Source organism: Drosophila ficusphila, unplaced genomic scaffold, assembly GCF_018152265.1.
Source record: "Drosophila ficusphila isolate 14025-0441.05 unplaced genomic scaffold, ASM1815226v1 contig_414, whole genome shotgun sequence".
NCBI classification, from domain to species: domain Eukaryota; kingdom Metazoa; phylum Arthropoda; class Insecta; order Diptera; family Drosophilidae; genus Drosophila; species Drosophila ficusphila.
The window spans coordinates 13,094,363-13,107,952 of NW_025064328.1; the positions used below are offsets into that span (position 1 = coordinate 13,094,363).

The 13,590-nt window shown below is 39.3% G+C and overlaps 9 protein-coding genes across 16 annotated transcripts; 5 read left to right on the plus strand and 4 right to left on the minus strand.

Moving 5' to 3' along the window:
* The first annotated feature begins 158 nt into the window (after nt 1-158).
* On the plus strand, nt 159-842 carry LOC108096941 (NADH dehydrogenase [ubiquinone] 1 beta subcomplex subunit 3). Of its 3 annotated transcripts, none has more exons than XM_017198901.1 (3): nt 159-177; nt 411-545; nt 607-842. In XM_017198901.1, exons 2-3 carry the CDS (start codon nt 418-420, stop codon nt 803-805), a joined length of 327 nt encoding a protein of 108 aa, XP_017054390.1. In that variant the 5' UTR covers nt 159-177; nt 411-417; the 3' UTR covers nt 806-842. The 3 variants fall into 3 exon arrangements, with proteins under 3 accessions (XP_017054390.1, XP_017054389.1, XP_017054388.1); XM_017198900.1 differs by lacking the exon at nt 159-177 and adding an exon at nt 248-266; XM_017198899.1 differs by lacking the exon at nt 159-177 and adding an exon at nt 249-341.
* On the minus strand, nt 830-2,097 carry LOC108096940 (protein Rae1). The gene is made up of 2 exons (XM_017198898.2): nt 1,589-2,097; nt 830-1,536 (listed from the first exon to the last, which is right to left on the minus strand). The coding sequence occupies exons 1-2, from the start codon at nt 1,994-1,996 to the stop codon at nt 904-906; spliced, it is 1,041 nt and encodes a 346-aa protein (XP_017054387.1). The 5' UTR covers nt 1,997-2,097; the 3' UTR covers nt 830-903.
* Nucleotides 2,098-3,243: 1,146 nt separating this feature from the next.
* Nucleotides 3,244-4,550, minus strand: LOC108096524. The gene has a single exon (XM_017198205.2). It carries the CDS (start codon nt 4,179-4,181, stop codon nt 3,594-3,596), a length of 588 nt encoding a protein of 195 aa, XP_017053694.1. The 5' UTR covers nt 4,182-4,550; the 3' UTR covers nt 3,244-3,593.
* A 2,317-nt stretch (nt 4,551-6,867) lies between these two features.
* LOC108096927 lies at nt 6,868-7,521 on the plus strand. Its single transcript, XM_017198879.2, has one exon. It carries the CDS (start codon nt 6,996-6,998, stop codon nt 7,455-7,457), a length of 462 nt encoding a protein of 153 aa, XP_017054368.1. The 5' UTR covers nt 6,868-6,995; the 3' UTR covers nt 7,458-7,521.
* Nucleotides 7,522-7,625: 104 nt separating this feature from the next.
* Nucleotides 7,626-8,261, plus strand: LOC108096926. Its single transcript, XM_017198878.2, has one exon. It carries the CDS (start codon nt 7,784-7,786, stop codon nt 8,246-8,248), a length of 465 nt encoding a protein of 154 aa, XP_017054367.1. The 5' UTR covers nt 7,626-7,783; the 3' UTR covers nt 8,249-8,261.
* Nucleotides 8,262-9,287: 1,026 nt separating this feature from the next.
* On the plus strand, nt 9,288-10,099 carry LOC108096511. The gene has a single exon (XM_017198120.2). It carries the CDS (start codon nt 9,401-9,403, stop codon nt 10,031-10,033), a length of 633 nt encoding a protein of 210 aa, XP_017053609.2. The 5' UTR covers nt 9,288-9,400; the 3' UTR covers nt 10,034-10,099.
* A 213-nt stretch (nt 10,100-10,312) lies between these two features.
* On the plus strand, nt 10,313-11,974 carry LOC108096806. 6 transcript variants are annotated; one of them, XM_017198694.1, is made up of 2 exons: nt 10,313-10,422; nt 11,164-11,974. In XM_017198694.1, the coding sequence occupies exon 2, from the start codon at nt 11,226-11,228 to the stop codon at nt 11,856-11,858; it is 633 nt and encodes a 210-aa protein (XP_017054183.1). In that variant the 5' UTR covers nt 10,313-10,422; nt 11,164-11,225; the 3' UTR covers nt 11,859-11,974. The 6 variants fall into 6 exon arrangements, with proteins under 6 accessions (XP_017054183.1, XP_017054181.1, XP_017054185.1 ...); XM_017198692.1 differs by having other exon boundaries at nt 10,330-10,375; nt 11,161-11,974; XM_017198696.1 differs by having other exon boundaries at nt 10,338-10,353; nt 11,161-11,974.
* LOC108096804 (GPI mannosyltransferase 1) lies at nt 11,892-13,366 on the minus strand. The gene has a single exon (XM_017198690.2). It carries the CDS (start codon nt 13,364-13,366, stop codon nt 11,966-11,968), a length of 1,401 nt encoding a protein of 466 aa, XP_017054179.1. The 3' UTR covers nt 11,892-11,965.
* Nucleotides 13,357-13,586, minus strand: LOC108096811. The gene has a single exon (XM_017198702.2). It carries the CDS (start codon nt 13,584-13,586, stop codon nt 13,389-13,391), a length of 198 nt encoding a protein of 65 aa, XP_017054191.1. The 3' UTR covers nt 13,357-13,388.
* Between the last annotated feature and the right edge of the window lie 4 nt (nt 13,587-13,590).

Genomic DNA, 13,590 nt, shown 5'->3' on the forward strand with positions numbered 1-13,590 from the left:
AAAAATACCTTTAATGAATAAATAAATATGAAAAATATTCAAGTGGCGTTTATTTTTAAAATGCGACAGATGCGCCAAACCTGTCAGCTAGATTCAGTATTTTTTAGTCACTACTTGCAATTTATCGATAAAACAGCTCTTCGAGTGTATCGTCTACTGTTCATCTCTAAGGTAACTGTGCGTATTTAGGCAATTTTATTTTTCCCTGTTTTTTTGATTAAGAAAGTGAATTTAGGTGTGATAAATCAGTTGTAGTTGCATTTATAGTAGGTGTGCCTTAATCTCTAAAGTTATTTTCCATACATTGGTCCTTGCAGCTTGTCAAACATAAACATTCTTATGTAATTGTTCAGGGCTAGGTTAAACATATGAGATTCCGCCTGGAGGATACTGATGTTTTGTTTTTCCAGATTAACAATGGGCGGACATCACGGAGAACCCTACACGGTGCCTCATGCATCGACATACAAGGTAGAGAATGTGCCTCAATTGGTGGAAGTAAAAGAGGCACTTGCTCGCCAAGGACTGAAAGATCCATGGCTGAGGTAAGCTTTTGAAATTTGAGACTTAAATGCCGTTCTAACCCCACTGGTTATTCTGTTTCAGGAACGAAGCCTGGCGCTATGAACCCAAGGCTTTTGGAACACACAGATCCCGCCTGAACACTTTCCTCTTCCGCGGAATCGGCGTTGGATTCTGCGCCTTCCTGGCTACCGTTGCCATAGAGTACGGTCTCGGCATTGGAAAGGGCCAGGGCGGCCACGGTCACGGCCACGAGGAACACGACGATAAGGGCCACCATTAGCTAAATTGAATAAACCCATTGTGCTCTCGCTCCGAAACTGTTTATTCACAATACATATAAGTGTAGGGGTTTTCACTAAAACTAAAGTAATCCTCTGATCAGTTGATTCGCGGCTTTAGTTCGTCGTAGCACGAGCGTAGGAAGATCTGGGGCTTCTTAGCCGGATTGAAGTACTCGTGACCCTTGGACCAATCGTAGCCCACCGCGTATGCAAAGATCTGGCCGTTGGCATTGAATCCGCACTTTGTAATTGACTGATCCATTGCCTCGCTGGACTTCAGTTTGGTACGGGCGTCCTTGTCCCAGAAACTGAAGGTGCCATCCGATCCTACGGTTACCAGGGTGCCGTGCACCGGGTGGAATGCTATGTCGTTCACCGCATAAATATCCTGGAAGCCCGAAGTGCCCGTGGAGCGATGGCATTTGAAGGTAAAGTTATCTTTGGGATTCGCCGGGTTAACATACTGTATAGCCACACGGCCTTCGATACTGCCTAGGGCATAACCAGTTGGCTCCTTCTTCTTATCCTTGAAGACGGCAATGGCACGGTGTTGGTACTTCAGCGGACTCTCTTGCCGCTTGTACTCCGTGGGGCTGTTTTGCAGCGAATATATGATGAGTCCCCGGTTGGCAGTGCCCACCACAGCCATAGGGTAATCTACATCGGCGCAGTAGCAACGCTCTGGAAGATTGATGGCCATCATGGGATTGGGTGAGCGTGTGTCCCAGAACTAAAGGAGAGTTGTGAATGAAACTGAGTTTTGTTTTATAAGAAAGGCTTACCTTAAGTGTCTTGTCCCAAGAGCCGGTCATCAGGCACGTGTATGTGGGACCCTTCACCATGTGGCATGTTTTCACAGGACCATCGTGGGCCGCCACTTGCATCACCTGATCGGAGGCCAGATCCCAGAGCTTCACCTGCTTGTCGCAGGAGGCGACGAACACTTTGCTGCCGTCGTCCGACCAGCAAACGTCTAGCACCGGTCCTCCCATTGTCTTCATTGATTTTGGTACGGTGGCCCCGTTTTGTTCAACTTCCCAACAGCGTACGGTGCTGTCCCAGCTTCCGGCCACAAGGAAATTTTTTTGCACCGTAGACGGGCTGAACTCCAGCGCCGAAACGGAGTCGTCTGGCGGTGAGGCCACCTCGAAGTCATTCATCCGGTTTGTCGATTGAGTGGCGCCAAACATTATCTTCTGCTTAAGATGTCGCAAAATGTTTGTGTTTATATTATTTCGCCAAAGAGAAGCGGGTTGGAAAGTGTGACCAGACTGTGCACGGCAACCGCGTTGCGCAGTGCGAAAGATAACATTGCAGCCTATCGGTAATTGTCGTTTGGCAGATAACTTGGCGGCAAAGCAGTTTAATCTACATCGGCGCAGTAGTTTTAAAAATAAAAATATTGATTCCGGATTCTCTGTCGAAAAGAACTAACTTTGTTACATTGAATACCTTTACAGTAAAAATTGGTTCTATTAAATAGATAATAATTAAAAAACTTTTGTTTATTGTTGAAAGACTAAATATTTCGTTATCTTATATTATTTTCTTTTTATTTTTGGTACAAAATCACTAATATTTAACCCGAATATAATTTAAATCTTATTCATAAAAGTATGTACATTTTTTTTAAATTTGTTAATTTTTATTGTTAAAGAAATCCCTACAAGTATGCATCAAAATTATTACCTCAAATATTCTTTCTTTAAAAAAACCCGGAAGAAGTGCAAATATGGATGTCCACGTAATGTTACAACTGATCCACTTTTTTTTATGTAAATGCTTTAAAAAATGCTTGCCTTTGTAAATAAATTTAAATTTTGCTTTTGATAATTAACACTTTGTAGATCTTAATTAAAGCCTTTCTTTCTTTTAGTCTCCCAGACTTTTAAGTTACTGCACTTTAATTGCTCGTCTCTCATTATTATTTGGCATTCCAAAAACCAGAAACCAGTAAATGTGAGTGCAAAGGTGGCACTTGAATTTCAGTAATGAATTGTTGCTTTGTATGCCACTGTCAACCCGAAAATAAAAACCCCCGAGAATTGATATTCGGCGCTCGAAAGTCCGTAACCAAGGGCACCTATAGAAAAGCGAAATGTATTTAATTAATCAGCACTTATATCGATAGTGCTCTATGTTATATATGTATGTACATATGTGTCGGGTGCTTTTTCCGGCGACAACAAAAATAGGTCAATGCTCGAGTTTTCAGTGCATTAAGCATCTCGATGATTAAAAGGCGATTCTAAGAAGTTGTGAATGGTACGACCCGACCGCAGATTGCGGAGTATTTGCTTATGTTGAGAAAACACTTTTTGGAATTTACTCATTGCCTGTGTAGTTCACCAAGCTCCAAAGAAAATGTGAAGTACGCTTAGTTCGGGGGGTTCCTTTCCATTGTAAGCACAAGTTATAAAGAAAAACATCAAAAATATTTGTGTTAATAGTTATTTAAGTATGTATATATTTTTATTTTGTCATAATCAGATTATTCATTCTCGGAATGAAGTATTTAAGCTTTGTTCGCTGTGCGTTATATTACGGCTAAACATTTAAAGTTCCTTAATCAGCGGCTATATGATTGATTGTTAATGGATATTCTAGACTAGCGACGTGGCGTTTAATACTTTACAATGCTGTATGTGTTGTGATGTAAATATTTTTAGCAGTCGGTAGACTCACTAGACTAAATGACTATATGCAGTCAGTAGGAACCTTCAAGTTCGGCGGCAAGAACTGTGTTACATTAATCTTTGGCCTTATATGACTTAGAGAGCTCCTTGCTTAAATGCTCACGTTAATGGCATTTTTGATCACAATATTCCCAGCTCCATTATGGATCGTCAAATTGCTGTCGATCTCAATGCCACCGGAATTACTTTGACTTTGACTGGGATCCACTGGCTTCGAGGTTTTGGATCGATTACTGGGCTTCCGCTTGGCACCACCGCTAAGATCCAGGGATTTGACCACCTTGAGCAATCCATTGCAGCCGATATAATCCACAAATTGCTGCTTAGAATCGCTACCCAGGTAGATCCTGCCATCGTTTCCCGTGTACTTCAGGGATCCACTATTACTTTGGATTTTTAGCCTGGTGGCATTGCCAATTACTTGCAGGCTACCGGAATTATTAACAATTCGTATCCGGTTGCCATTTCCAATTATTCTCAGATCCTTAGTATTGTTCTCGATGCGATACTCTTTGCAGTTGCCAACCAGATCCTTGCTGGCATAGATAGTTGCTTCCGGTGGTGAACTACTTCTCTTGGTTTTATTGGGGGATTTACTTTGCTCTTTCTGGCATTTGGAGCACTCGTCATCATCGTACGAATCGCTTGCCGAATCAGTTTCTATCACACGAACGCCCATCTTTTCGTGTGAATTACCTCAGATTTCGTTTCTTTCCGATGCTAATCACTCGCAAAAATCACCGCCACTGAGTTCGGTGGTCAGTTATCTCATTCTCTAGCTCTGCGAAAGCTCCTTCTCTTTCTCTCTGTCTCTGGGGGAACACTCTAAACGATGAGCAATCCGTAATCCGTTGGATGTGACAGCTGCTGGTTGAGGTCAAAAATATCCAATTGCGTGAGTTACAGCTGATCGAATGATTTTGGAGGGGAGTTCGTCTGCTTCCGTCAGGGGACTCCCTCTGGCTTCCGTGCTTTCTGTTTTGTTTTGAGAGTGTGATTTTCGGGTTAGCTTTCGCCGTGTTGACGATACGCTGGCACTTTGGCTATTGAACGATAATTTCGCTCGGGAGCCGCTTTTATACCAGCCAGAGAGTCTAGCGGCGGGGCTTTTTTGTTTTGCCAGAGGGCCGGCATAAAAGTCACCTCGTAGGCATGAGAGTATCGAATTTTAGGCACTCTGTCAGACCTTTGATAAGGTCTCAAAATGTTTTCAGCGTGATTAATACACACAGCTGGCCCCCCAAATGGGCTCGGCTATCAGTTCGAGTTACTAATTCTTATTCATAAGTCAATTGTCCATATGGGGTTTGTAGATAGCATATTTGTTTAAATAAAATAATTGTCAAAATTCTAAGTTAATTAACCTTATTTTAAATTTATTGCAAAATTCGTTTTTATATTATTATTGAAATTAAATAGACTCAGGTATTTTTTAACGTGTTTAATCTACACTAGCACAAAAAAGTAATCTTTATTTACTAATTATTCCATACGTATATGTATATTTCGTTTTAAAACATTTTTTACTAGTAACTAAAAAAAACATTTTCTGAAGTCAAGAAATCACAAATAAATTAGGCAATATATTAAATTAAATTCACTTCTTGCTGTGTATAATTTATCAACGCAGTGAAGCCAAATTTTGTTGGGGGTTTTTGCCAACTCGTCTTATCGTCGTTAAGTCCCTTGATATTATTTTGCTGATTTCGCTATAGGGTCGTAAATGTGGTGCCAAAATGGCTCATAATTAGAGCCACCTCAAAAAAAAGGGGTAATAACCCTGCGTTTGTACACCACCCGATGATAAGACGATAAAGTTTTCCGCACCAGAAAACTCCCATCTACACATACTTGATAAATATTTAACCGGTTGCCAAGTGGATTTTATGAAGCTGGAGCAATCGTTTCCTAGTCGATTTGTTAGCCTGTTTGTTTACAAACAAAAAACTCGCACTTGCAATTCGCACATATGATTTTATTAGCATTCAATTCGATTCGCCCCCCGAAAGCTTACGATTTAAAATCGTATTTTGCTCGATCTCGGCTTTAACTGCTTTTGTTTCAAGTTCAGCTTTCTGGTTGCGTTTTCGATTTCAGTTGATTGGCGAGCTCGGTGGCGAACAGAACCTGGATATATAAAACGTATGAATCCAGATCACCGTTTGGATAAACACGCTTCAATGTAAACAGTTGGGTCAATGTTTGTTCGCGTGGGGAAAGCACCGAAGTTTTATATGTAGCAAGAGCTATAGAAAGCAAATGGGAAAAGGGTGCACTACTGCCAATTGCGTAAACGGGTCTTTTTTCGTGTTATATTTTCAAGGTGCATTTTTGTTGACAAATCAATTATCTCTTCGGTACAAAACAGAATGATTTATTTGCTACATCGCAATTTTAGGGCAGTAAACGGGGACTTTTCTGCAGCTATCTCAGTCGTAAAGTCGAAAAAAATGTAATAACAAGCCAAATTAAGTACAAATCGCTAGGTATTATATCAGCTGGATCGTGTGTAGTTTCAGATATGCCTCGGCGTAGTTACAGAACACACAGACAGCGAATGGAGAAATTGTGCGCGAGCCAAGAAAAACCCCCACAAGCCATCATCACCCAACCGTTGGCACCTGCAGCTGCTATCAAGCACGCTTATAATACCCGACTAATGCCACTCCGACGAAAAAATCACCGATGCCAGGTTGTTTTATCTGTTATTTAGATCAGAGAGAGGCGTTTTTTGTTTGCTGTTTTTCCCGTTCTGAAACGAAACAAATAAACGTTTGTTACGTGTTCTGGCAGATACTTGATAAGGTGTGAACAGTTTTTGAAGGGGTTTTTGGTAATGATAAATTTTAAATGACCTTTTTAGGTAAACAAAATCAAAGATAACACCTCGCGACAGTTATTTGGAACCAACAAAGATTTCTTTATAAGAAATTTACTAATGAAAAGATTTAACCATTTCGCATTGCCAAAAAATATTATTTTCAGTTTTCTGTTTTAACTTTAAGTTGTCTTGTGGTTGGGTATATTTCTAGCCGAAGGCAATATATCAAAAAAGTAATCTTATACCCATACTAAATGCGAGTGAAATGCGCACTTTCTAGGGCGTTCAAAACTTTATCATATACTGAAGTGGATTTTTATTGTTCTTTGGTGAGTTGCTTTTTAATCTCATCGACAAGGTCGCTTTAATTGGCAATTATGACGTTATTTAGGTGTTTTTTTTTTAAGTAATAGAGAATTTGGTAGAATTTTAAACAGCCAGGAGAAAAAACAGTTTTATATAAATAAAATATTCATATCAGAAATATTGTCAAAACTAGCAGATAGAAGTATCGTTAAATTTAAAAAGTTCACCCTAATTGCCAATCACCTGCGCGCGTTGGAGCTTTGGTCGCTAATACACAAGTTCAATTTAAGTTTTATTGCGAAACCACTTTAGTAACTACATATACAGATAAATAATCTCAAGCGAATCATAGGTAAACAGCACATTATGGAATCAAGTACAAATATTATATCAACTGGACCGAAGAACGAAGTGTTTTTGAGCAAGGCGTCCGAGGTTCAAATTCAGAAAGGAAATTTTCAAGAACAGTTTACCAAACGCTTACAAAAACTTTTACTATCCGGCTCAAGTCCTCTGAAAAGTAACCCGGATGAGGATTCAGTGGAGAGATTTTGCGCAACAAGCACTATAAGAAACGGAACTCAATATTACGAGTTCCGGCCAGACGATTACACAAAAGGGATTATTTTATCTGGACCAGCATTTGACCCAAAAGGGCTTATTTTAATTGTCAAGGACCGGATAAGTAAAGAACATTGGATAAATGAGAGTGTGATTAAGTACCATCGCAACTCAATGGCAGAAATTCAACAAATTGTTTGGGACGCCTTATCGGAGGAGGAATTCAGAATATACAATTATTTGCGCTATCTACAGGAGAATCGTTAAAAATATTTAGTAAAAAATATAAACAAATAAATTAAAAGTAAACAAAAACTATTAAAACCTTCAATTTTTGTTTTTTTTTTAAATTAAAAACAAAATTTTTCTCAATATAATATCGGAAAAGGTTGAGTCCACCCTAGCTTAACAACATATGTTACTAACCATTCACAAGCTTTTTTAAACAGAAAACCACCATCACTAATTTTGTGCTTTTAGTAAAAGCTTTCGAAATATTTCATTAGTAAACAAATAAATAAAATTGTGATACAAAATAGTCACCAAGTCAAAATCATTTTTTAACTTTATCAGTCAACATAAGCGAAGGCAAGATGACGTCGAAATCAGATGTTCTAGCTATCGGAACCGAGACCAGCGAAAATTTGAAACCAATCACTCATAACCGCAAAGCCTATTTGCAGTGGGATTTCGAGGAACACTTGCAAAAAATTCTACTGAATGGGGCAAAGCCATTGAAAAGTGCACCTGATGATAATGCTATCGAAAGGTTTGGAGCAAATGAATTCAAGAAGAATGATCACCATTATTACGAGTTCGGAGCCGAGTCTAAAAGATTTGCCTGGCTAATAAATGGACCTACTTTCGAAGCCAAAGGTGTTCTACGACGTGTCAAGGATCGAATAAGCAAGGACCACTGGATAACTGATAACGTTGCGAAGTATAAAAAACATTCGAGGGACTTTATAAAACAAACAGTTAGTAATGCTCTACATGAGGAACAAGTGGAAATTTATCAATATCTGTGTTATCTAAATACAAATTTCAATAAAAAGTGAACAAATATAGGAATATAGCTTGTTTTCGATGCCATGAAATCATTTTGTAATATTTGAGTTACCTAAGTAAAAACTAAGAATAATTATAAAAAAGTTGAACAGGTATTTAAGAAGAGAAGTTACTTTTTATTGCCTTGGAATTTGTAAATATTTTTTATACAAAAAAAAGATACCATCTCTAAATGATTTTTAAGTGTAAGCTTTTTGTTGTGAAATGTATGGGTGTGCTTTAGTATCAACAAAACAATATTTAACTGGTACATTACAAGTTTTTCGTGTAGTGCTCTTCCAAATATCGTTGAAAAAAGTGTTAAATATGGCAAACCAAAAGGAGACATCCGGAGTCTACGGAAATAAGTTAAACAAATTACCGTCAATAAATGTTGAACGAGCAAAGCCTAGTCGTGGGCCCCCACGAATTAAGGAAGAAATTAATACGACAACCTTTCCTTTAGTTCTTAGCAGAGTGATGTTGAAAAGCAATGTTCCTCCTGCACCTCCTAAGGATGACATTTGGGCGTATACGCAATATCTCTGTTTTCTTTATCTGGAAAAACCCGGCACTCGAAAAAGAGTATATCATATGTTCTTGTCCAACGAAAAGGATCTTCAAGTTGACTACGATGGAGTGCGAAAAATTTACGAAAATCGAAAGGACATTAAGATCGTGAATCAATTAAGCGAGAACACACTCTGTGCAAGAACCTTATATCGTAAGGTTCAGAAAGCTTTCTCCGATGCTGTTTGGAACAAAAAGGGCAATGTTTTCGAAATTGAGATGATTGCAGAGACTGATATTTGGGCGATTTCAAGACGGTTAAATGCGATGCGCAAGGAGGATGATGAAAAACTGTTCAATTACATTAAGTTTCTGACTGTCACAAGTAATTAAGCACAGAGTTAACACGTTGGTCTAAATTGTGATATTGAATTTCTTAAATAAATTTCTGTTCAAAAATAAAATCTAAGAAAAAAGCTTACTCTAATCTGTAAAAAGCCAATCAAAACGATGACAAAGTTTGAGCTTTTGATTATTGTCAAATGTGAAATTATTTCTGTGTGGGTCAGGTCGCACTGCAAGTTTCTTTAATTTTCAGTATTGGCATAGACGTTAAGAAAGAAAGTACAAAGTAAATAACAACTATCTCAGCGATGGAAAAAGAATCTGAAGCAAATAATAGTACCCCCGATTTTCTGACAAAACAATTGGAAACCCCTGTACTTAATATTTCTGGAACAAAAAAAACAAAAACGATCGGCATAAGGGGAAAAAAAGCTCAGCTACCGCCTGTAACTCCCATAATTCCCGAGCCGCCAAAAATTAACACCACATCATTTCCAGTGATTGTTGGACGGATCCTGCTTAAAAGCAATGATACACCAAAAGCTTTTCCAAAAGATAATCCATCGGATTTTCAACAAATGCTCTGTGTTTTGTGCTTGGAGAAACCGGATTTGAGAAAACGAGTATATCACATGTTTGTCTCAAACGAAAAGGAGTGTGAGGATGACTTTACGAAAATTCGAAAAATTTACGAAAACAGAAAGGACATTAAGATAGTGGACAAGATAACTATAAATGCTCTTTGTGCACGATCCTTCTATCATAGAGTACAAAATCAACTAACCGATGTGAAGTGGAACAAGCAGCGATATATTTTTGAGACTGCAAAAGTTAAAGACAGCGATATTTGGATAATTTCACATAAATTATATGAAATACAAAAAGGGGAAATCGAACAACTATTCAATTATATGAAATTTTTGAGCGTCACAGATAGCTAAATAAGTTGTATTACATTTCTTTTTTATTGTATTATTAAAAGTCAATAAAATTATATCTGAAGAAAACATCTTTTATATCCTAAATAGCTTTTACTTGCGAGTAACTCAACCTCATTTGAAACAATATGTTATAGGCTTATCACTTGTTTCTAATGTTTTTAAAAACAATAACAACTACTTAATTTAACTTTGTAAAAATGTTTAAATGCTGAACTAGCGGAATGAAGGTCCACCCTAATCAGTGAGCATATGATTGCCATTCTCTTGGAACTATAAACAGAGCTATATACAAACTCCACCACTAATTTTGTGCTTTGCTCGTGAACTTTTGTTGTGAAATCGGCACGATTTTAGTTTCCGGGGCGCCAAGATTTGAGGACATATTTTGGGTAATTGGCCCAAAATAAACACTTTTTAATAAACAAAATTTTTTGATATCTCGCACAGTTTACGAGATATCGAGCCTTAAATATCGGCTTGTAGTGCGGCCGTTACACTGGCAAAAACAATTTTTTTAAAGAAATTATCTCAAAAATAAATATAGCATATGTATCAATGCATAAGTGCGCGCGCACTTATGCATTGATACATATGCTATATTATTTTTTGAGGTAATTGTTATAGAAAAAAACTAAGCTAAAAACTGAAAATTGGCCAAAATTTTATTTTTATAAAAATTATCTCAAAAAAATAATATAGCATATGTATCAATGCATAAGTCGCGCGCACTTATGCATTGATACATATGCTATATTATTTTTTGAGGCAATTGTTATAAAAAAAAACTAAGCTAAAAACTGAACAAATAAATTTAAGTGTTCGTCTTCGACCGAAAGTACCGCAAAACTTGAAAGTTCCAGGAAAAATATGTGCAATAAGTAATTTCGCCTGCTACCAGCCCTCACTATAATCCGAAATTTAGGGCTCGATATCTCGTAAACGGTGCGAGAAATCGAAAAATTTTATTTATTAAAAAGTGTTTATTTTGGGCCAATTACCCAAAATATGTCCTCAAATCTTGGCGCCCCGGAAACTAAAATCTCCCCGTGAAATCATTCGTACCAATTTCGATTTACTGCAAAACAATCCCTCCATTTAATACGTTGCTTTTGGTCATCTTTATTCAGTAGTTGCGTAAACGTCAACAAGAGTGGTCTAAAATAAAAAAATAAAATATCCCAAAATTAATATCATGGAAGCTGAAGCTCAAGTAAAGAATAACACACCCTCGTCTCCAAGCAATATTAAAACTGAGTCACCGGAATTACCAGTGCTGAATATATCAGGAAGAGTTAAACCGAATAGGACTACTCCACGTATTAGGGGAAAAAAGAAGTCGGCTGCACCGATTTCAGAGGCACCCAAAGTGAATCCGAACACATTTCCAGAGATTTTAAGTAGGATTCTACTTAAAAGCACTGTTCCCCCTGCCCCGAAACCGAACATAGCTGAAGAAACACAATACCTTTGTTTCCTCTGCCTCGAGAAGCCGGCGAGTCGAAAGCGCGTCTATCACATGTTCATAACGACGGAAAAGGAGCTCGGAAAGGATTACAACCATACAAGATCGCTCTACGAGAATCGAAAGGAGTACAAATATGTCAACAACATAAGTGTACAAACAGTCTGCGCGAGGGCGTTGTACCGCCGAGTTCAGAAAAAGTTCACCGATGTGGAATGGAACAAGCTGGGAAATGTTTTTGAGACTGATATGATCGGACATAAGGATGTCTGGGGCATTTCAGACAGAGTTCACGCATTGCGGATCGAAGAACACGAAAGGCTTTTCAATTACATTAAATTCTTAAACTCAATGAAGAGCTAGATACAAACTTTTGATTTTAATTTTCCACTAGTGTAAATTGTGATATCTTTTAATTTTTGTATTAAATCGATTTTTTGGGCATACTTAAAGCATGCTCGATTGTTTGATTACAGTAACTTTCTGTAGCTTATCTTAAATTGGGTGAACCCATAGTGACTCAACAGTTGCTCCAGAATGTAGCCGTTGGTGGCGAAAAACACGGCTCCTTGCAGTCCTATCCAGTAAAAGGTGTTCCACGTCCGGAACTCCAGCAAATAGGCGGGCAGCAGCCACAGCGCTTGGGCAAGCAGCCAAAGAAACAGGAGACTGAAGCACTTTCGCCACGAAAGCCGCTTGAAATTGTTCAAACAGAGTGGTAAGATAGCCAGGTACCAGATGAAGTACTGCGAGGTTACCACAGAGTTGTAGGTGACGATGACAAACGCCACGGCAAAGATGCAGAACGGAAGCGTCTGCCGAAACTGGCCGAAGCTTAGACTTAGGTACAGGATAAGCAGAGACTGAGGAGCCAGGACCAGGGACTTCAGGATAGCGGATGGTTCGGGCACACTCGACGCGCTGCCCAGATACTGTAGCAGAAACTGCAGCGAAAAGTTGTGGCGCGGGTCCTTGCGTACAAAGTGGTACAGATAGGCCTCGTAAATGTACTCCCAACCATACATTGAGTAAAAGGTCCAGGTGAAGGCTACCAGACTGACAAGTGTTCCGATTATCAGGCACATCTGTTGTTTGTTGGGACGCAGGATTTGGCACAGGAAATCAAGGGGAGTTTGAATTAGTCGCGTTGACAGCGATAAGTAGTAAGCCAAGCTAAACAATAACGGATACAAACGGAGGTGGATCACCAACCCGTGGGATAATCCTGCTCCAAATATTAGCCAGCTACTCCGAGCTGCGTTGTGCTCTGATTTTAACAGCAGGTAAATGGTAAGAATCACAAAAAAGCTGGAGAAGCAGTCGCCACTGCCACGGGTGGATATTACAGCCGTTAATGGATTGTATAGCCAAAAGCAAGCGGATGCGCGGGCTAAGTTCTCCGGATGACTTCTTGCATCCAGAGCATCCAGGGATTGGTCGGACTCTCGCGGCCTGTTAAACTTGCTGAGCAGGTGCTGCACTGTCTTTTGGTATTGACTCTTGATTTCCATGTGCACCAGACGATAAATTAGCGTGGCGATGAGTAGATCAAATGTAGCATATAAAAGCTTGCCCCACGCAGGATGGAGCAGGATATTGAGGGTCTGTAGGTAGGCCATTATCGGGCTGTATCGGTACGTGTGCCTTGCAAAAGGCGTGTCTCCCGCCAGCACTTGTCGAGCTCCATCCGTGACAACCTTGTAGTCTATATCCGTGTACGGCACGGCGGACTGACTGTCGTGTATTTGTCCGTAGCATATTAAAGCAAGCCGCAGCAAGGCGGAGATAAGGATATGGGTTTTAAAGCTTGTCTGTAAGATGCGACGACTCAGTCGCTGCCATCCCGCAGTTGCAACTTTCGTTTGCGTCATTCTGTTTATTGTTTTATTTTGTCTACAGCTTGGTCTTCATTTCCAAGGCACTTTTGCGGATGCAGTTGAGGAACTCCTTGAACTCGGCGTCGCAAATCTTGTGCTGAACGTTCAGATCTCGCGACACGCAGACCGCATAAGCTGTGGCCTTGTCCGCGCACTTGCCTAGCAGAATCGGATAATTGCGGAGTCGTTGGTTGGCCTTGCGCACAGATTCCATTCCT